This window comes from Pleurodeles waltl, chromosome 7, assembly GCF_031143425.1.
Source record: "Pleurodeles waltl isolate 20211129_DDA chromosome 7, aPleWal1.hap1.20221129, whole genome shotgun sequence".
NCBI classification, from domain to species: Eukaryota; Metazoa; Chordata; class Amphibia; order Caudata; family Salamandridae; genus Pleurodeles; species Pleurodeles waltl.
In genome coordinates, this window is record NC_090446.1 from 1304977361 (window position 1) to 1305000042 (window position 22682).

A 22682-nucleotide genomic window follows, 5' to 3' on the forward strand; every position below is an offset into this window, starting at 1 on the left:
TGGAAGGCTGAAAATAACCTCTACTAGTGAGAGTGCGTAGGCAGTCTCTCAATAGGCGTACAGAAGTAAAAACGACGATGACCTCTATTAGAATCTTGATGTCGTCACTGTCACCCTGGGTTGAGATGGTGAGTGCCCCTGACATCAATGCCCAGCACTAATGTTGACAAAAACCAAAAACATACGGAACACCAATGGACTTGCATGGCTTTCGAGATTACTAGGGCAAACAACAAAAGAGCACGCCAAAAGCATACCAGGGCTGGGAGGCACCGCTTCTAGCAGCCATGCAGAGAACTTTCATTTCATTTCATTTGGTGCAAATTAACTTAAAAACTACTGTATCTGTGGATGAGTGGGAAGTATGCAAGAAAATGCAGAAAGATTGTAAACAGTCAGGGAGTCTGGATTAGCAAGGGTCTGCTCTGCAGGAAGTCTGTGAATAAATATACAGCAAGGAGTTTGTGTAGGGGCGACTGTGAGTTAGCAAAGAGGGAGTGTGTGGGGAAATCTAATCTTGCAAGAAATCTGCGGGTAGGCAGTCAGTTGGTGACCCATGCCAGTGCCAAAAGAACCACCGGTTTCAATCCATAATTAGCTGGTGTTCCCGGACGCTCGGTGATGTGGGGCGGGTTGGGCCGGGCCCTGCCCAGAACTCTCGTGGCTTTCCTTCTATTCTGTCGGTGCAGCCTGTGTTTGTGTTCTTGTGGGGTGAGATGAGGCGAAATAGTTAAGCCTGCTCGCCCCCTCCGGCAGTCTGTAACGTGATCCCTGCCTCCCACAACAGGTTTGTTCGGTTTTCTGAGTCTCCTGTGCACACAACACACCTTTGCAGCCGCCTCGCCCACACTCCGCACACCTGGGGATGTGCAGACCATGGCTCCCGCCGCTCTCGGACGGTGCCGAATGGCTCTCATCTTCGCTGTTCTGATGGACCTGGTTGGGGTGGCCTCACTCCTGGTGGGCATCTTCGCCCAGCTGCAGATCAACGGAAGGGATTTTGGCGACTTGCTGATCTACACCGGCGCCATTTTGGTTTTCCTGAGCCTTATTGGTTGGATCTTCTGGTACACGGGCAATATTGAAATTTCCCTAGAGGAGCTGGAGCGAGACTACGTCGTCAAAGGGGGCACATTAGCCCACCTGGCCCGCAAGATCTCCCGCCGCCTCTCCCGCCACAGTGGCAAGCCAGGGGGAGGTGGAAGAAAGAAGGGAGGGCCTCACAGGGGCATGGGGGGCGCGGCAGCGATGGGAAAAGAAGACAGCCTGCAGCTACCTCGGATCAAGGAGCCCCTGGAAGAAGAGGCGTCACCGAGGGGGTTCCCGGCGTGACCTGTTGGTGGTAAGTACAGGGTTTCGTCCAGCTTTTCATGGCTTCGGTCTACAGCTGGCAACAACAGAGTTTGTTTTGGTGCGTGGAAGTCAGACCGATAGCCACCTTGCCATTTTTTACGATAGCCATGCAGTGGCTTATGGACAGCCTAACCCCTTGCAAGGCAGATCATGTTCCATGTGAGAGTTTGTACAGTTTGGGCCCACACTTGACCATCTTATTTATGCACACAAGTCTTGCGTGGTCTGTATCCTTCCATATCCAATAATGTAGTCAAACTGGTTCAAATTAAATAAATCAAGACTAGAACTCCCAGAATGCATTACAATGTAAATACATGAATTTGTTGGAAAACGTGGTGCATCCTGTGACCTGGAGTCCTCGCCAAGCCTTCACGGCGACTAGGGTGCAGCCTCTGAAGTCAGAGTCGAAAGGCGCGGGTGTTTACTGTTTCGGCCAATACACAATGCATGCGTGCAATGCCTGGGGCAAATCTCGTTGTCTTCCTATTCTTTACAGCGGAGATTGCAACAGGCTCGGATCACAAGCGGTAAGAACACACCTCGGGCAACCTTGGGATCAGCTTCCCGTGCATCCCTCGCTTGACTGGGAAGCCCCAAGATACTTGGAATGCGCACACTGCCAGGGTTGCTAAAAAAATATCCTTTAACTGCAAGCCTGATATAATAGACATTGTGTGCCCCTTTATCTATCGTGCTTTATTGGTTTTTGTTTTTTTTGCTCTGTTTGCATCTTCTGTTTAATTTTTAGTAAAACACCGAATTTTCCGTTTAAATAGATGTAGAAAAGAGAGTTTCAACTCTTGGAATTTTAAACTACAAAGTAATAGAAATAAACGAGCGCCGTCTTCACCCGCTCCTCATTCAAGGGGTACTAGATATTAAACAAAGTTGTATTAAAAAAAAAATAACAAAAAGAAAAAGGTTGTTGTCAAACTACTGTACAAACTATCGGTGAAGCGTCATCAAGAGTACGGGGGCGTGGAGAGGGTGCTGGGGGAGCGTCGCGTTTACCGGGCCCTGGCACTCATAATCGAGGTCCATGTAGTTACCCAGGCAGGGCCAGGGGCGCACTACCCTGGCCTTGTGGTTTGAATTTATCGGTCAGATGAGACTCAGAGCCCAATGAATGCTTTATCTTCTGGCACTTGCTCAGCCATAGGGAGACGTCATAGCCCTCAAAAGCTTACAAATAAAATCATCGGATAGCCTACGTATAGCATTCACTCACACCGTGCTTTTCTTCAAGTAAACTATGCCACACAGCAGTTTTTGAAAACGAGGTTACCATTGCAACTTGTTTCCCAGAGCAAAATGCCAGTTTCAGGCTTCATTGCTATTTGTGGTATTTCATCTGGTAAACTTTAAAATTAAAACATAACCTTAAATAAGCAATGGCAGACCCAAACAAGACAATAGCTGAGGCTGGCTTTCCCAAAGTCTGGGCGTTTGTTGTTGCTGGCTTCCTCTGGCAACACCTAACACTCGCTGTAACCAGACCTAAAATGAAACCGTCATGAAAGAAAAGAAATGTGAGGTCGCGTGCCAAATAAGTAAAAAAGCTAAACCAATTTTTCATTAAAATATAACACGCCAACGGGAGACCAGCTCTGAAGGCTGATACACACCAACATTCACCCCATTTCAGGCATGGGAAACTTATTTCGTCTTTTTTCTCTGCTTACTTGTATTTCTTCTATCATAAATGTAGGACAGCCAGTCCCAGAATGCAACCTCAGGACTAGCTGTTCCCACCTTACATGGGCGTGCTCTGAACTCTTCCAGTCCCCATTCATAGTTGTTAAACGAGCTAAATACGACCCCCTATACCAGTATCCTCCCCCCCCCCCCCCCCCCCTTAGAGGGATCACTTTACCTGCTGTGGGGAAGCCTACACGTTCCCGACGCACCTGGCAGCACACACCGGCCTTGGGCACAGCTCCCATTCTCCACGGTCACCGACCCGTGTCGATGACACATGAAACGGGTCCTTTAAAAGAACAGGCACCATAGCAGCCAAAAGAAAGATCAGTGTTTCCCATGAATTAATTTTATTTAGTAAAAAGCGATAATCTGTAACTAAACATACCGCATTCCTTCTTTCATAAAAAAGGTGCGCCTGCATAGAGAGAAATCCAATTTCCCAATCATAGCAGTGAAGTGGTCCTCAATCAATCTGCCCTATAGTAAGTAGATCGTGCGATCGTCCAATAGCCTGGTGTGTGACCGACTCTGCCCCAGCACTACCTGCATCACAGACACTGGACGTGTGTTTTAATAGTCGTACATGCAGTGCTTAATTTGTGCTTGCTGTTTCCGGTGCGGAGCACCCCCACTTATTTTTGAGGGCCGGCGTTTAATTTTCTGCCTCAAGCATTTACTGCGAGCAAAAGGCACATATGAGAAAGACAGAGGAAGAGAAAAACGAAAAAGGGTCACAACGGGAGAAACATAAGTTGCAAGAGTGAGATGAAGGGGCGGAGAGTGGCTTTAAATGGATTTAAGAGGCCCGAGATGGCTTCAGGATTACGCTGCCTCAGTATTCCGTGTTGGTACATTTCATTGCAGCACCCTTGTGTTTAAGAGGAGGGTTTTGGGGACCTGCGTTATTTACAAATTGAGCACTGCGTACATGTAAAATACCCGAGACAACTGACTGTTCAGTTCCCAACAGCCTGACATATATGAACCAGTCATTTGAGTAAATGTCACCAAACCTTTATAGATATGTTTCTGACTCTGCTCCGGTGTCGCTAATCTTAGAAGGCGCCTGTGCTATCTCCAGCTCAAACAGCCTTACAGCGGGTTAGGTCTGACCTGCATTTGGCCCTGCTCCAGACCTACTAGACATCCAGGGGCGCAAAGCATGACATGCGACCTGCTCCATTTATCTCATCTTTAGGGCCAGACACCAACTTGCCGTGTGCCCGACAGGGAGCAGATCTCCGTGTCTTCCAGAGGGCCCACTGACACTTAACATATTTACCAGCCTGACATCTGGCCTGCCAGCTTTTCTGAGACTCCAGCTTGATGCGTGACACTCCGGTTATGCCAGCCTTTCAAGTGGTATAACTTCAGAGGAAGTAACTTTTCCTGGGCCCTACCCGAGACGGTGATGTCAAGACAACTGCTTGTCTATAGTCTCACAAGTGCCTTTTATCTCGCCGAATCTGACCCAGCCCAATCTTCCTTACAGGAACTGCCTGTTTGAAGGCCTCTCCTTTTAAGCAGGCATTTGTGCAGGGCCTCCTCCCAGCCCCCAGGTGTTGCCAGGTAGGATTTTGCTCTCCTACAACCATTCACTCCCATCCAGGCTCCTGTTTCCTGTCATTAAATTTGCAAGATCTATTTGTTCTGGTTCAAGCTTGTTTGGTTAGTTTCCCTGCCACCCAAACCTCCCGGGCTGGGAGCTGCAGGCAGGCGATCGATGTCAGTATGGAATGGAAAGACTCACAGCCCAAGTTCACCTTTATATGGAGTAGTCAAACATACCGAAAAGATGATGTGCCCATCACCCTTTTCTAGTTTTCAGGTGTTCGTCTATTCTGCTTCATAGGAAAACATAGTACTCGCTGGGCAAAAAAAACCCACAGACATACACACTTTTTCTCTACCTTTCAGACACTGTATAGCCAGTGCTTAATTTGTAAATAAAAACGTGCCGGTGTCCAAAGCTCTCCTCTGAAACACGCGGCTGCTGCAATTAAATGTGCGAGTAAGGAAGACTGAGGCAGCGTAATCCAAAAGCCATGTCGGCCCTCTTCAATCCTTTTATAGCCTCTCCCTGCCCCATAAGCTCACTCCTGCAGCTTTCAGCTTTCTCCCTTTGTGACGCTTTGTCGTTTTTCTCTTCCTCCGTCTTTCCCATATGCGTCTTTTGCTCGCAGTAAATGCTTGAGGCAGAAAAATCAGTGCCAGCCCTCAATAATAAGTGGGGGTGCTCGGCACCGGAAACAACAAGCACACATTAAGCACCGTGTATAGTTACTTTTATTGCACACAATGCCGTGAGTGATATATAAACACCCCCCCCCCCCCCCTCTCAAGTCCTTCCTTAAATTCCTTAGGGCTTTAATGATTTGGCTACAGCAGGTGTGTTAGAAACTCGGACTCAAAGGGGAAATCTGGACGCTATTTTACAAACGAGGTGGTTGAGTGCACTGCAAGTGCATGGAATAGGCTGCAGGACACTCACTCTAGTCAGGGTAAGGGAGATGCATAGCTTAGATAACCCCTGCTCACCCCGTTGGTAGCTTGGCACAAGCAGTCAGGCTTATCTCAGAGGCAATGCTAAGCTACCAAGAGGGTGAGCCGGGGTTATCTGAGCTGTGTATCTCCCTTACCCTGACTAGAGTGAGGGTATTGAGACAAATATTTTTATACACACACAGAAACACAGCGAAATCACCACAAAAGTACTCAACACCAGCTTAGAAAAATAGCCAATGTTTATCTAAATCAAACGAGACAAAAATTACAAAAATCCAGCTTACACAAAGTTATCACTGTTTAAAGGTTTTAAAGAGTTTTAATCCTGAAAAATCAGTGGTTGTATCCTTATAACACATAGCACCTTGGAAGCGATGCGTGAATTCTTTTTTCACTGGGTTTGTGATGTGTCAATTCTTTTCCCGCCGGATGGGCAATGTGTGGATTCTTTTCTTGTCGGCCTGGCAATGCGTCGATTCCTTACTGCGATGCTGCATCGATGAAGAAAATGTTGCCCAGGGATGATGCGTGGAAAATGCCGCTGTGCTATGCAAAGGGTCTGCATTGAGAACAGGCACTGCGTCGATTCTTCCTCTGCGAGACAGGTGCTGCATCGAGTTTTCAGCAACGGGACAGGCGCTGCATCAATGTATTTTTTTTTTCTGACGTGCACACAGTGGTGCGTGGATTTTCCCACGCAGGTTACCAGCTTCCATTTCTAAGGGCCCATGGACTGGATTTGGCACCACTTAGAAAGTCAGGACTCTAAGCAGAAGAGCCCAGCTCTGACAGATTAAGATTTTGATGTCCCTGAGACTTCACAACAGAAGGCAAGCTCTGTTCACGACTGCCCTTGAAGAATCTTGGAATGCAGGATGTAGAAAGCAAAGTTGAGTTCTTTCATCCACAGGAAAAAAGCAGCAAGCAGCAGGCCAGCACAGCAAAGCAACAGACAGAGTGGAAGTCCCTCCTTCAGCAGCCAGCCTTTCTTCCTGGCAGAAAGTCCTCAGTCCAGAAGTGTTCCGAAGTTGTGGAGTCAGCAGTCCAAAACTTATACTAATTTTCTGCCTTTGAAGTAGGCAAACTTCAAAGGAAAGTCTTTGTAGGGCACAAGACCCTGCTTCTCCCTGTCCTTACTCCAGACACACTCCAGGGGGCTGGAGACTGCTTTGTGTAAGGACAAGCACAGCCCTATTCAGGTGCACATGTCAGCTCCTCCCTCCACTCTAGCCCAGGCAAACCCATCAGGATATGCAGGACATACCTCGGCTCCCTTGTGTGACTGTCTAGAGTGAAATCACAAACAGCCCATCTGTCAGTCTGCCCCAGATGTGTATTCAGCAGCCAGGCATTGGCACAGAAAGGTTAAGCAAGAAAATGCCCTCTTTCTAAAAGTGCCATTTTCAAACTTACAGTCCAAAAGTCAACTTTACCACAATATGTATTTTTAAATTGTGAGTTCAGAGACTCCAAACTCCATATCTCTATCTGCTCCCAATGAGAAACTGAACTTCAAAGACATTTCAAGGAAAACCCCATGTTACCCTATGGGAGAGATAGGCCTTACAATAGTGAAAACCTAATATCACTATCCGGACTGGTAAAACACACCAGTGTATGTCCTACCTTTTAAATACACTGCACCCTGACCACGGGGCTGTCTTGGGCCCACCTTAGGGGTGATGTACATGTAGTAAAATGGAAGGGTTAGGCCTGGCAAGTGGGTACACTTGCCAGGTTGAACTGGCAGTACAAAACTGCTCACACAGACACTGCAGTTGCAGGTCTTAGACAGGTTTACAGGGCTACTCATGTGGGTGACACAATTAGTGTTTCAGGTCCACTAGTACCATTTGATTTACAGGCCCTGGGCTCACATAGTGCACTTTACTATCGACTTACCAATATATCAGATAAGCTAATCATGGAGAAACCAATCCAATTTATACAGAGAGCACTTGCACTTAAGCACTGGGCAGCAGTGGTAAAGTGCCTAGAGTCCTAAAACCAGCAAAAGCAGATCAGAACAAATAGGAGGAAGAAGGCAAAAAGTTTGGGGATAATCCTGCAAAAAGGGCCATTTCCAACAGAGGCGCTCAATTATTGAAACAACAAATTATATGCCCTTCAATACTCTTCTTTGCTATACTTGATGGGGAACATGCAAAAATAAATTTCTCACATTTTCTCTTAGACCGCCTATCTTTCAATGCATGATTAACTGCTAAAACCACTAGGTGTTTGATAACAAAATGATGTACTTCCCTGCAGGAAGGAACTCCAAACCCAGTTCCCACCTCCAAAAATAAATGGAATCTTGAGCTCCCAAACTAGATTAGCGAAGCTGGCTGGGAGTTCTGTTGTGCGCAAAGTGGTGCTCTTTCTCCACCAGTAAATTTTGAAATCTGCACTTTAAATTCAACCGAACAATTTATAATTCCGGTTGGAGTATGTAGAAATACGGCTTTTGGGAAACCTCGACATGTAGACGTACATGACACCAACTCCAACATTTCTGCCATTAGCTTGGTCTTGCCATTGGGTTTACAGATATCAATCTGTGATTGAGTCGATATCCAAAATGACTAACTTTAACATTCCAGCGGAGCCCCAGATAAGCGCTGCTTTGGTTGGTGTGAGCTATCACTACTGTAACTAGTAATATATGTTGCTTTGGTATTGCTGATTGTCCAGATGGATGGATGGATGGATTGACACAATGGGTGCCGCCTGGGGCCTCAGGGACCACGGGGCTTCCTCTGTAGCCTGCAACCAACATTTAAATTGTGGATGTCCCGTTGTGGGCGCTGGGACACCCAAAAAAAAACTTAGTAAAAAGAAAAAGTGAATAATTAATGAGCTGCAGCTGTCTCTCGTTATTTACTCACTGCTCATTTAAGGAGTACCCATTAATGTCCTGCAAAGGCTATTAACATTTTTGTTAGCTTGTTGATGCCCCTATAAGAGGCAGTGGCATTACCACACATTTTTGTACTATTGTTGGAAACTGCAGAGTGCAGCAGCTCCCGAAAGATAAAAAAAAAAACAGTGTCTTCTGGGTCATTACATCCATGATCTCAGGAAGACTTACCATATTTGTCAAAAACAATCATAGCTTTTTGATCTATGCTGTTCAGCTGGAGTACAAGGCACTCTTGTGCTTATGATTTTTGATTGTGTTTTCTGGGCTTTACAAATGTTAAACAAAAGACTGCAAGACATATTGGTTTTATTTTTGGAAAAAAGTCTCTCATTGTTTCTTTTAACATTTTTCAACTCACAAAATGCAATCATAAGAACTATGCTAAAAGAGAAATTCACATGTTTATTTTCTATATATAAAACTTTGTAAATGTTTTTATAATAATCTGTTATTAAACACCGCATTGTGTGCTTAATGAAATATATGTTTGAGTAAAAATATTGGGGATTTTGAGACAACGATTATAGAGCTGCTTTTATATACATTGATATACGCACCTCTTGATAAAGCCAATAGGCCAATTTTGTATTATATTTTGGTGTTGTGGCAAAGTCAGTAAATCTGCCTGACTGCGGCCAGGCCTCTTGAGACCAACTGCACAATGTGCATGCCAGAAGGCGGTGTGCTGCGGGAGGGAAAATGCTTGTAGGGGGTTGGACACAGAGCTTGTTTGCAAGAATGGCCTTGCATGAGCCCCACGCTGGGCATCGTGAAATGCTGGGAACAGCTGGGGTTATGGTATACACAGGCTTGGGCGCAGGGCCTGCGGTCCCAGCTGGATCACCAGCCGGCATCCAATGTATGTGCTGGGAGGAGATGGCATGTTTTTATTAAGTGGGTGCCCAGGTCCCCAGCTCACTCCCCTGACCAGATTAGGTCTTCAAAAAAAAGAATTGTATATGGGTGCCCACTCATGGTCCCCAAAATGCTGGCCATTTGGGGGCTGTGGAGGGAACCTCAGGGTTCCCACAGCCCTGGCCGGCTCCACAGCCACCAATGTTTTTGGGAGCTGGCCAATTTGCTATTTTTTTTAGTGGGTGTCCACCTGTGGCAACTATGCTGCTGGTACCATTGGGGGCTGTGGAGGGCTCCAATAGCCCCTGCAGCTTCACTGGCTCCTTAGCCAGCACCATACTGGGCTGGCACCTTTCCTTTGCCCCCGCGTCGGCAGCAGCAGCATTTGTTTTTTTACTGTTCCCACCGGGCTGGAGCAAAATTATGTTTCCTACCTGGGTATGACCGCACTCTCCTGGGCAGGGAAACACTTTGTCCCGCGGTATGGCTCACCAGGATACTGTACAGTATCGGACCCCAGTAGTCGTGGTCCCCAGGGTAGATACCAGCATGGAGGGGGGGGGGGGGTACAGCCTCCTCCCCTTTAAAAATAAATTTGGCCCCGGGGGATGGGGTCCCGAAGATGCGCATGGATGGGTGGGGTGGATATATGCCCCCCCTTATTAATTTAGCCTGGGGGATGGGATCCCCGGGGCCTCATGGAGGCTTCAGTGGAGGGAGGGTGGGCTGGTTGCCCCACTCTTTTACTTATGTGTTGGGCCAAAGGGATGATGTCCCCTGGGCCACAATCTGCCTGGGGCGGAGGGGTTCAACCACACCACCCCCCATATAATATATTTTGAGCACGGATATGGACCACCCTGGGGTCAATTTAAAGTCTAAATATATGGTGGCTTCCATTTTGTTTTGATTTTTTTTTCCACAATCCCATGGGAAAACTGTGGGATTATGCCCACTTCTCCTCCCCCCCCCCCCCCCAACCCCACTCCAGTGTTTGGGGGCAGGGTATCCCTACCATGCCTCCATTTTGTTTTTCCATTTTCAGGTATTCAGGACGGGGGACAAAATTGCCTGACTCCTGCCATCGTCGCTACAACATTTTCTTTCATTTTTGGAGCCAGCCAATCAGAGTGCTCACTCCAACAAGACCCTTACTCACACAGAGTGAGGCGGCCAAAGGGGCAAGAAAAGCCTCTCGAGCAATCAGAATGCTATATTTTTTTTTAAATTTTGATCGCAGGACTCGTGAGAGTCCCTCATACCTAACTGCCCAGATATAAAAATATATTTTGTACCTTCATTTCTCAAAACCTGCTGAAAGGATTTACACCAAATCACAAAAAGCCCACTTTCAAGTCCATCATCTAACTTGCTTCCAAATGTGATGTAAATCAAAGTCTATAGAAAATGAATGGAATTTTAGAATTTTGGGATCACCCTTTTTCTTGGCCTCTGCTTGATGGATCAGCCCCAAATTTTACAAGATCAAACTAAGCAAAAAAGGGCACTTTTTTGGAAAGGTTTGTGAAGATTCATCAAAAGTTATTAGCAAACCAAAAAATACATTTTGCAGCAAAACGCAGACCTAATATAACTACCCAATAGTGGCTGCCACTTACCTTAACTATACTTACCTTACAAGGTAAAGGCATATGCACGGTAAAGGCATTTGTGGTAAATGATGCATGGTAAAGGTATTGCATTTGGTAAAGGATGTTTCCTGAGCCAGAGAGGCCTTTTTTTCACTGGGCATTTTCTCGATGGGTTGGAGCCCGTGGAGGACACTTTTGAAAACCAAGGGCCTCCCCTAGTGCCTCTGTCACTTTCCCCAAGGTAAATCGCATCAGGCACAGTGTGGCTTCAAATGAGAGAAAAAGAGAGGGAGAAGATAGAGAGAAAGTAATCATAGAGCGAGAGAGTGAGATCAAATAGGTGGAAAAAGAGAGATTGGGCAAGGAGATGAAAGGAGTGGGGCTAATTTGAGCAATTTTGCCAGGCTGCTTTTGGTTCCCGAGTCTGACATTTGGGGTCCTTTGCGCAATTATCTGCTTAAATCTACACCCCCATCTGACAGTCCTGTCGGAAGATAAGATGCCCACAAGGCAAACTGTCCCAAGGAAGGTAGCACTTTACTATTGCCATACAGAATATGAAGATCAGATAGTGCTCTTGCTCAAAAAGTAAAAGTTGTCAGATGTTGTGAACTGTATAGCAATGTGTTTTGTGTTAAACTGTAAGAAATTGAGTTACTGGTTGAGACGCTGAACCCTAGTCAAGCAGCAACCACAATTCTTGTGTGACGGTGAAGTCACAAGCAAACCCTAAATTAACCTGTCCTCAACACTCTGGTATCCTGGCACAGAGCAGGCATGCCTAACTTTGAGGCGGTGTGTAAAGTATATGTACAACACTTCAAACAGTAATAAAGTGAAGATACAACACAAGAAAAATCCCACATCAAGTTAGACAAATAGAACAGAATTTGCTTAATCGAACAAGACCAAAATGACAAAAATCAGTACTACCCAAGATATACACTTTTAAAGAAAATAGCACTAAAAAGCCAAAAGAGGCAATTATGGCTATCTGTTATTGCGAGACCGGGAGACGGTCACAAGTTCAGGCCGACAATGATGGAACGCGGGTCACAGGCAAGGATCAGGTTAGTCCTGCTGAAAAGTTACCTTCTCAGTCCAGTGTGAAGAGACCTGGTAATGATGAAGGAAGCCCCGGGAAGCAGATAACTTTCACAGATGGTCATCGATCGTGTGAAGAGCAGCCCGGGTGTCGTGGATGGCCGTCTCTGTAGCTCAAGGCTAATCTTTTCGTTACGAGCAGGCGGGTCAGAGCTACGCGAGTGGTCAATGCTGTAGCGTGAAGAGTTGGGTTGACCGAACTTCACGCTTGTGGGCTGTGTGATCGATAAAGGTTTGGTGCCAATGGGCCCATTTGCGGTTCCATAGAGCCCAAAAACGTTGATTCATCCTCAGAGGCCACACCAAGGGTCCTGGACTTGAGGGGCACCACTTGGGAGTCAGGGGCGTACTCCGGATGGATCTGGGTGCTGGTTCAGGTGGGTGAGAGCCTCTTATGTCCCTGTGACTCTGAGCAGGAGGCCAGCAGACTAGCCCTTGGAGTCACTCTGGAAGCCCTAGATTCAGGTCCTGGTCCATTTCCTTCTGACTCAGGCAAGAGGGCTGCAGAGAAGCATTCCAGCAAGGCAGTAGACCTGCAGGGCAGCAGTCCAGCACAGTGGCAGTTACTCCAGCAGCACATCAGTCATTCCTCCTGGGGGAGTCTCCACAGGTCCAGAACTATGCTGAAGAGTTGGTGTATGGGGTCCATATTTACACCTGGGGTTTCCTTTGAAGTAGGAGAAGCTTCTTGAGGTTTCTCTTTGAAGTGCACTCGATTCCTACCTCCCCTGGCACCAGATTAATTACTGGGAGTTGCCAGACCTTTGTTTGGAGTCAGGTCACAGCCTATTCAAGTGTAAGTAGGTCTGTGTCTAGATCTGCCCTCCCATCCTACCAGTGATGGCCATCCAGGCATACTTAGGCTCTGTATTGTGTGTTGCTGTCTAGGAGGAATACACAAAGCCCAACTGTCAGGTACATCAAGTCATGTGGTCCAGACCCAGACTGCAGGCACTGAATGGCTAAGGCAGGAAAATACAAATTTTCTAAAAAGTGGTATTTTCAAAATTGTAATAAAAAATCCGACTTCATCATGAGAGAAGGTTTTCATTACAATTCCAAAGACATCAAACATGGACTGATACCTTCTCCCATTTGGAAATTATCACTTACTAAATGTAATAAGGTAACTCCAATGATGTCCTATGGGAGAAGCAGGCCTTGCAGTAATGAAATTAAATTGGAGAGTGTTTCACTACCAGGACATATAAAACTAAAATGTACTTAACTAACTTTTTAAATGCACTAGACTCTGCTATCTGGGCTGTCCAGGGCCTACCCTAGGAGTGACTTATATGTATTACATTTTTTTGCGCCTGACAAAAGGTTTACTTTGGCAGGTCGAAATGGAAGTTTATAACTGCACACACAGGCTGCATTGACATACCTGAGATGTTCAAAGGGCTACTTACGTGGGTGGCACAATCAATGCTGCAGGCACACTACTACCATTTAATTGACAGGTCCTGGGCACAGGTAGAGACACTTTATTAGGAACTTACAAGTAAACATGCCAATTGGGAGTAATCCAAATGTACCAGGTCTTAAGGAGATAGCACAAGCTCTTTAGTACTGATTAGCAGTGGTAAAGTGTGCAGAGTCTTATGCCCAGCAAAAACAAAGTCAATAAAACAGAAGGGTTGAAGGCAAACTGTTATGGGGAAAACCATGTCAAGAATGCCAGGTATAACATAAACGTAATACTAAAGACCCCACTTTACTTCTTTTCTTTTGTAACATACTTGTGCAGCATAAACCATGTATAATTGCTAATGTTTGTGTCCAGCTGAACCAATGATAAAATTCAACAAATAAAATAATAAAAAAACTTAAGTGAGTGGTATAACACTCTCTAGGAGGCCAACTCCACTGCACACAGCTGAATAGAGACTGGCCATAGGGCCTGGCCTCCAGCCGGGCTCTATGCCCAAACCACCACGAACGACACACAGCCTTTGGCCATGTGCACTTTGGGATTTCCTGCAGAGCCAGCATTTTCCCCAATGCAGTGATCCATGCACCGGTAACAGTATCCGCAACAGAAATTTATCTGTGATGGCTCACCAATCAGAGTGCAACAGATTGTCAAATCCTCACTGGATTTGTGAATCTACAAATGTATGATGGGGGATAATGTGCCCTAGTCTAATGGTGTGCTTTTATACTTTTTGATTGGACTTGCAAATCCGTGGAGAATCAGTGAAGTAACCGTCCAGATATCTTTACATTTTTGACCTCTTCATGCCCAGACCGGAACAGGTTTTAAAAGCCAGCTTCTAGTGAAACCAAATCAAGTGAAGGCACTTACCGAAGTACAATTCTGTTTGTGTGCCAAGTTTGGTGTAATGCCATCCAGCCGTTATTTCTGTATTGAGGAGCAAAGAATTCTTTTGGAGTTAAAATTGGAAATGTCACTTATGAGCCCCATGTTTTTAGGCATATCAATGGAAAGTGTAGCTTAAACATAACTACTGAGATGCTTAAGGTTAAAGTAATGTTAGGTTAGGTGTTATTAAAAGATCTGTTTAAAAAAAAAAAAAAAAACCTTAGAGCAGGGCCACAAGACCCCCTTCTGTTTTATTTACATTTAGGCCCCGGGGGACAGGGCCCTTGGGGCCTAATTAGGCTCAGGAAGAGGTCACCCCCCTCCCCTTTTAATTGGCTTTGGCCTTGCGGGATGGGGACTTTAGGGTCTGACAAGGCTTGGGAAGGGAGGGTGTGTAGCCCCTTTTAAACCAAAATAAATGCTTGGGGAGTGAGGGCTACACCACCCTCTCTCCTTTTCTACTGGTTTGGCCCCGGGGATGGGATCCCCTGGGCCCAAGAAGGCTTGAGGAAAGAAGCCTGTGGCCCGCTCCCATTTATTATTGTATGTGGCCATCTGGTCTTCTGGGCCTGTTAAGGCCCTGGGTAGGGGATGCACACCCATCTTCCCTGTTTAATTGTATTTGGCCCCAGAGGATAGGGTCAGTGGAGCCTTTAAGGCTTGGGGATGGGGCCACATGGCCCTCTCCCCTTTTCATAGAACTAGCCCCAGTGGATGGGGGTCCCTGGGACCAACTAAGGATTGGAAAGGGGGCTGCACACCCCTCTCTCCTTAATATATATGTTTTGACCCCAGGGTATGGTTTACCATGGATCTAAAGGCCAACCCTACACTCGCATGCCAAAAGCTGGCACTGTGTCTGGTTCGCAACCTGCTAAGCATTTGGCTACTGGGCCTGGCGGCAGGCCAGGCCCTGTAACCAACCCCCGCTGTGCAGAGCTAAAGGCTGGATGTAGCATAGGGTTGGCTTTCTACAGGGAGTTGGAAGCAGTGCTTGGCTGCAAGACAGGCCCTGCGGCTACCCCAACGCACAACAAAATTAGGTAGAATAGTAACCCGTCACTACGTAAACTATAAAACAAACTAGCACACTCCCCAAGAAGGCTTAGGGAGGGGTGCCATGTGGCCTCCTCTGCTTTTTTATTATGTTTGTCCCTGGGGGATGGGGTTCCTGAGGCCTAATAAGGTTTGGGAATGGGGCTGCATGACCTCTCCATTTAGATTTTGGCCCTAAGAATGGAGTCCCCAGGGCCCAAGAAGGCTTGGGGAGGGGTGCCCTGTGGCCCGCTCCCCATTTTTTAAATTGTATATAGCCCTCTGAGATGTGGTCCCCAGTGCCTTTTAAGGCTTGGTCAGGGGCTGCACACCCTCCTCCCTTATTTATTTGTATTTGGCCCTAGTGTCAGTTGGGCCTTTTAAGACTTGGGAAAGAGGCCACATGCCGCCCTCTCCTTTTTAATGAAACTAGCCTAGATGGATGCAATCCCCCGGGGCTAGTTAAGGATTGGGGAGGGGATTGCACACCCCTTCTCCCTTAATATATATTTTTCCCTCACAGGATGGGTTCCCCGTGGCACACAGGCCAACCCTGCTCTGCGCACGCCAAAGGCTATGTGCTCTGTATTGTTGGCAGCCTGCTGGGTGTTTGGCTACAGGGCCTGCCAAAGGCTGTGCGTAGCATGGAGTTGGCTGCCTGCAGAGAGTTGAAGCAGTCCTTAGTTGCAAGACAGGCCCTATTGCTACCTCCATGCTCAAGAAAATTAGGTTGAAAAGTAATACGGTAAATACCCGCCATTATGTAGAGTATTAAAAAAAAAACTAGCACACTCCTGATGATATCAGTGATGTCATCAATGATATCATTTGAGATGTCATTAGTGATGTCATAGAACATGTAATGAGTGATGTAATACGTGAGGTCATAAGCAGTGCATGGCGGGGATGCAAGTTATAGTTAACTCTGCTTTCTGTTCTTTCGTTATTAGACCCTGGAGACCCCATCCCCGTTGCCAGAATGTACAAAAAAAGGTGAAGGGTGTCACAACCCCCCCCCCCCCCCCACGAATCTCTTCGGGCCCTGGTACCCCATCCCCCAGGGCTGTTTTGTTTTTAGTTAAGAGGGGGGGGCACATGCTCCCCCTCCCTAGCCTTGTTGGGCCCTGGGGACTACATCCCCCAGGGCTTGACCTTAAAATAAAGGGGAGAGGGGCCGTGCAGCCCCTCTTGAGACTTTTGCGGCCCCGTGGACCCCATCCTTCTTGGCCTGCATTATAAAAAAGGTGGGTGCCCTGTGCCTCCCAGGACACCCACCATGCACACATTGGGGATCGTGGTGAGGGGCCTGGGGACTCTGCAGCCCCAGCAAGCTCCCTGCATGCAGCAAGAGCTGACACTGCTCCTGCCTGCAAGGCAGGAACACAGATTCAAAGTCTATTCCCAGCTGGTGGGGTGGGCTCCCCAGGACATAGTAAGTGAGCCGGCCCCCCTGGGGCCATTAATGGATCAAGGACCTCCCTTCCTTTAAATTAATTTAGCAGCCCTAGGGCAGTGGGGTCCGCAAGGCTTTAGAGGCTCGGTGAGAGGGGGGGGAGAGGTGGGGTGCGCAGTCCCCCTACCCATAATGAACGATTTTGGCTCCGAGTTGGGCTCCCTGGGCCTGTGATAGCCCAAGGAGTGGGAGTGGTGGCACCCATTAATAAAAGAAAGCGGCTCCAACTGCCATTTTGTGTGTTTCTTTACAATCCCATGGTAGACCTGGGAGAAACTTCAGATTATTTATTTTGGCCTGGGAGGTGGGTCCCCCTGGATACCTCCATGGGGCCTAGGGTGGCTGGGTATCCCTACCCTAATCCCTTATATATATATTTGTTTTACATGTTCAGGGTAGGGGACTAAGTCGAGCAAGATGGCCCAAGGGAAATAAGGCTCCTGGGCCAATCAGAACGCTCCATTTTTGAACTGGCGTCCCCGTGAGAGTCTCTAGAGTCTTTTGCAGTACCAACTAGATATACAGTTATTTTTTAACCTTAATTTCTCAAAAACTGCTGAACAGATTTACACCAAATCACAAAAAGCGCAATCTGCGTACCAAGATCTAGCTTCCTGCCAAATCTGGTGTAATTCCAATCAGCAGTTTTTGTTGTAGCCCTTCCTAAAGAAGTCTATAGAAAATGCATGGGGATTTTGTGCATTGGGACCCCTTTTTTTTTTCTGCTTCCGCTTGACGTATCACCCCAAAACGTTCCATGCACAAACTAGTAAAAAAGTAGCACCTTTTAGGGAAAATTGTGGGAGATTCATCAAACTAGGCAAAAGTTATTAGCAACACAAAAAATGCTTGGAACAGCTGAGCTAACCTAAACTTCCCAATAGTGCCAACCACTGGGTTATATATATTTATAGGTAGTTATAGTTAGGACCTAGTTTCTATATAAAGTGTTTTTTTTACTTGCCTATATCTTTGGCGCCGCTTAACAAATTTTCACAAAACGTTCCAAAAAAATTTGCCAGTCATGCCAGCTGCTGTCTGTAAAGTTTGGGGGGATCTCCCTGGGTGGGCCAAAAAAATGGGGGGTCCCAAAGCATGTTTTCCCCATTCATTTTTCCATAGGGATTTTGAACAGCGATAGCGTCGAAACTACTTGACGGAATTACACCAAATTTGACAGAAAGGTAGGCCCTGGTGAAGAAAGCAACCTTTTTTGTTTTGTTATAATTCCGTTCAGTAGTTTTGGAGAAATTAAGGGGAAAACAAATTTGTATATATAGAGACTTGAAGAAATTGAAACCCCTCCCGATCTCGTACAGAGATCTGATTGGATGTCAACACTTCAACTAGGAAGTGGTGTCAGCCATCTTGGGACATATTAGCAGAATCCCAGAAAAAAAAGTTAAAAAAAAATAAGAAAAGGGGCCAAGATAAAGACACCCTGACTCATTAGATCTGGTGGTGGGGTCCCAGAGGGTCCCCCCTAGGGCTAAAAGCATTGTTTTTTAATTTTAGTACGGTTCCACAGCGGAGCCAGCAATAAAAAAAAAAAAAAAAAAAAACAATAGCGCGGGCTCTAGCGCTTCTGTTTTTTATGCCCCCTGGTGGGTCGATTCCCAGGAGTAATGTTTTTTGGAGTGCTGGGGGCCTCCTGGTCCCCCCGCGCCCCAGGGATCACCACCTCCCGGGGACACAATTGTTTTAATGGTGTCAGGGAGGCCCATTGGCCTCCCCCTCAGCCCCGGGGACCACCACCTCTCTGAGGCTTAAATTACTTAATAAGTCAGGGCCGTCTGCCCCCGCCTAGGGGATCACCACCTCCCCAGGGCTATATCAAATAAATAGGGGGGGCGCCTGGGCCCTCCCTCTGCCCTGAGCACCACCACGTCCCTGGAGCTTTGATTACAATATATGTGGGGGGCCAGCTCCCTCCGTGCCCCGGGGACTACCACCTGCCCGTGGCTTTGAATATAATATATGCGCAGAGGCCCACCACCTCCCCAGGGCAAAGTGTAAAATTATGGAAAGGGGGTCCTGTTTCAGACCCCAATTAGCCCTGGAGACCACCACCTCCCCAGGGCTATCTTCATGTTGGAGTGGGGCCCTGCAGCTTTGCAGCCAAGTCACAGCATAAACGTGTGCCCTAAGGTAACAATAACGTGCTAAATACCCCACAAACTATGGCACTCATGACATCTTTGATAAATCATTTATAAAATCAATTAAATATTTGCAGTAACATTTTTTGATGAAAAAACTGTGCATGGCGGGGCGCGAGTTATAGTTACCTTAGGGCACGAGTTATAGTTATGTGAGATAACTCTGACTATAACTGGTGAATTTCTATGGTTTCGTACGTTTGAAATGTGAGCCTAACTATAATGCCCCAGTCACCAGTAGGTAGTTATAGTTGGGACCTAGTTTCGATAGTCAGTTCAGCAGCTGTCTTGAAAGTTTTGGGGTGATCTGTCAAGCGGGGACCAAGAAAAAGGGTGGGTCCCAAAACACGTTTTCCCCACTCATTTTTCCATAGGGTCTTTAGACATGCCTGCAGCCCGAACCGCTGAACAGGGTTACACCAAATTTGACAGGAAATTAGGTCTTGGTGCACAGATTGTGCTTTTTATGGTTTGGTGTAAATACATTCAGTAGTTTTGGAGTTATTTAAGGTAAAAATATAGAGATCTAGGAACATGGAGGATACTCCTAACTCGGATCTGCGGGCAAAAGCAAGGCCCTGATTGGCTAGCTGCAATATGACACAAAAGTTGCAGCTGCCATTTTGTTTGCCGCCATGCACTGCTAATTACCCCACAAATTACAGCACTCATGACATCTTTGATAACATCATTGATAATATCAATGTAATATTTGAAGTAAAATTTTTCCACCAAAAAATGTGCATGGCTAGGGAACTAGTTATAGTTGCCTGAGGGCGCGAGTTATAGTTACTTGAGTTAACTATAACTGCTGAATTTCTGTGGTTTGTAAATTGAGAACCTAACTATAATGGCCCTGCAAACTTCTTTTTTTTTAGTGAATAAATATACATATATTCACTGATAAAAACAAAGATTAAAGTAACATAGGTGAATTTCTCTTTGACAGCATTAACATATTATAATTTAAAAAACTAAGAAATTCAGCAGTTATAGTAAGCAGCACTAACTATAACTTGCGTCCCCTGCACTGCTTATGACCTCACATATGACACCAGAAAAAAGAAAATTATTTTTTGGGTGTATGTATGGAAGAATAACTGTATAATATATCCTGTGTGCGGACATTATTTTGAAAGGGAATGGCTTTTTTATTGTAACATAACAGGAAAGGGTTCACAGTTTGCAAAATGTTTCTAAATATGATGTGTGAGAATAAAACAGAGTAATACAACAATGTTTCAGTTGAGATTATGGATCTCCTCAGTTATGTAACTGTCAAATTGAGATATCATCCTACCAAATTCATTAATATTCTAATACTATACCTTTCATCACTTTTGTATATGTTTTTACATTTAAGTTGTACTTATAATTCAGAAAGTGAGTGATTAGTTTTGCACTATTGTACAGTATCTAGATTTCATTTTAAGCTGTTGTATAGAGGTTTTTTCATGTTTTTAGTTATTATTTAATGCTAATCTAACAAAAGAGTCATTCAAATATGTTTGTAATATATATATATATATATTTTTTTTTTTAAGTGATGGCTCTCGCAACACTCTTGCGGGAGTTGGACACACAATCCCCTGCGTGGACTCCGAAGGGGGCTGTACTTCCTGTTTGGCTCTTGCAAATCACTTGTGAGACCGTACATTTAGAATTAAGTCAATAAGTGTCTTCTTGTAATTATGAGCAAAGTAAGATAATAGAGATATTGATTAACTTTGAAAAAGTGATTATGTACAGTTCAATTGAAGATATAAAGGAAGTATTTGTTTCACGGTCTCACAAGACCCTAGCAAGATGTTCAGGAGAGGAAACATATCTCAGGCGAGGATTCTAATTGGTTAATTTGGAAGTCTTTATTTAGAAAAATAAGATTCCATCCTTTTTGCTTTATTTCCCTCTTACTTTTTGTTGTGAGTACACCTTTTTGGCTTGCTCTCTTTCCCTGTTTGTATTCCCATGCAAAATGTCTTCATCAGATTCTGATGAGCAGCTGGGTGCAGATGCACCAGCTCAGCTTCCTCAGTCTGCCAAAGAATCTTTGGTATGGCAGTTTTTCAACATGAGACCAAGTATGTCATCATAAACTTTGCCTGAAGGGGTTCGGCCAGGGTAGTACGTACAAACAGTACAGTATGAGTTCCACAGGCATGTATGCATCCACAAACGCTTGCTGGGCAGAGTTATCTCATGCTGCAGAACTAGACAACTCTTTAGGGGCTTCCAGCTCATTTGAACCTGGAGATGCTGTGCCTGTCCAGGTACTGAGTGCTGAAGCAGATAATTCCCTGCTTATCTTAATTAAGCACTTTTTGTTGCATATGTAAGCAGATCATTTTTTATCGGAGACAAGCAGGTCTGCACAGGACAATCTTGTCCACGATCACAAATGCCCCCCAGTGAGTAGCTTTTATTTTGAAGTTATTTTTTCATATATTTCTCCTGTTTGTTTTTAAGGAGATGTTTTTTTATTTTTTCTTCAATTTTTATGTTTTAGTTTTATCCTATGATACAATTAAAAAATACAAAAAAAGTTAGAAAACACAAAAATGTAAAGTTGTTGAAAAATGTTAACAAAAACAGCTCTTTTCAGAGCTACCCTATTGTTTCATCATCTATGTTGTTTGTAGTATGTTTCCCTTTTTTCCTTCTTAAAAAAAGTCTTGCAAGAGCCAGAAAAGCACATCATAATTGGGGGCTCTCTCAAGCCTCTCATGACAGTTTGCGAGAAGCTTGTAGGAGCCAGGTAGACAATTCCTTGCGTGCATTCTGAGCCTATTGCATGACCATACTTTTTATTAATAGAGTTTACAATTACACTGAATATATCTATGTCTAATTTATATACACCAGAATACTAACAGTGTGTATAGTTTAATGAAATGCAATCCATTATGTAACAATAGGGAAAAATAAAGCAGTAGGATTCATGAAAACAACACATGTTTTATGCGGATGAAACCAGCATTGGTACGTAGCACACATTGATACTCATTAATTTGTTTTAAGTCCATTTATTATTCCATCATTATATAGTCATTATCCTTGGTAGGCCTCATAATGACTATGAAAATGTACTTTAACACTTTTGTTCCTATTTTTCTAAATATTGTTTCTACTATTGACTCTCCATGGTGAAAAATAATACCAACAGCAGTGTACCTTCTCTTACAAATGGATATCTGACAAGCTTTAAAGTTGGTGATATCAGTACTGATTTTGCTACCATTAGTTTTAAACCTTTGTAGCATGAGAATAAGATATTTTGAACTGCGTTGTACAGCTGATATAGACAGTAGTTCTGATGTGCAGTCGGGACAGGATTTATTCTGTACAGCTTTCACAAAAAATCTTTCGAAAGCTACTGACTTGCACAATCACTCTGATTGAATGTCATAGGAGTAAGTAGTAGGTTCCGATAAACCCCATCTCAAGTCACACTCCTTCATACAGAGTATAAACTAGAGTGTTTATAAAGATTACCTACTCCTTCCTATTTTTCACAATCCTGCAAGTCTAGCGAGATCGTAACAATTAAAAAAAAAAGAATTGACATTCTATTCATCATAGTACTTATATCTCACACATCTTCTCTCCATAGAATGGAGGACAATATCTATTTCTCCATAAGATGCTCCCCCAAATGCGTGAAGGCTCACAGGAA

The 22682-nt window shown here is 45.1% G+C and overlaps 1 protein-coding gene across 1 annotated transcript in view; it reads left to right on the top strand.

The window, feature by feature from the left end:
* The first annotated feature begins 687 nt into the window (after nt 1-687).
* Nucleotides 688-22682, top strand: part of TMEM238 (transmembrane protein 238) — a 31002-nt gene continuing 9007 nt past the window's right edge. Inside the window, exon 1 of the mRNA XM_069200623.1 lies at nt 688-1342. Coding sequence (XP_069056724.1) covers nt 877-1332 — 456 coding nt within the window. The 5' untranslated portion in view covers nt 688-876 and the 3' untranslated portion in view covers nt 1333-1342. The remainder of the gene's footprint in view (nt 1343-22682) is intronic.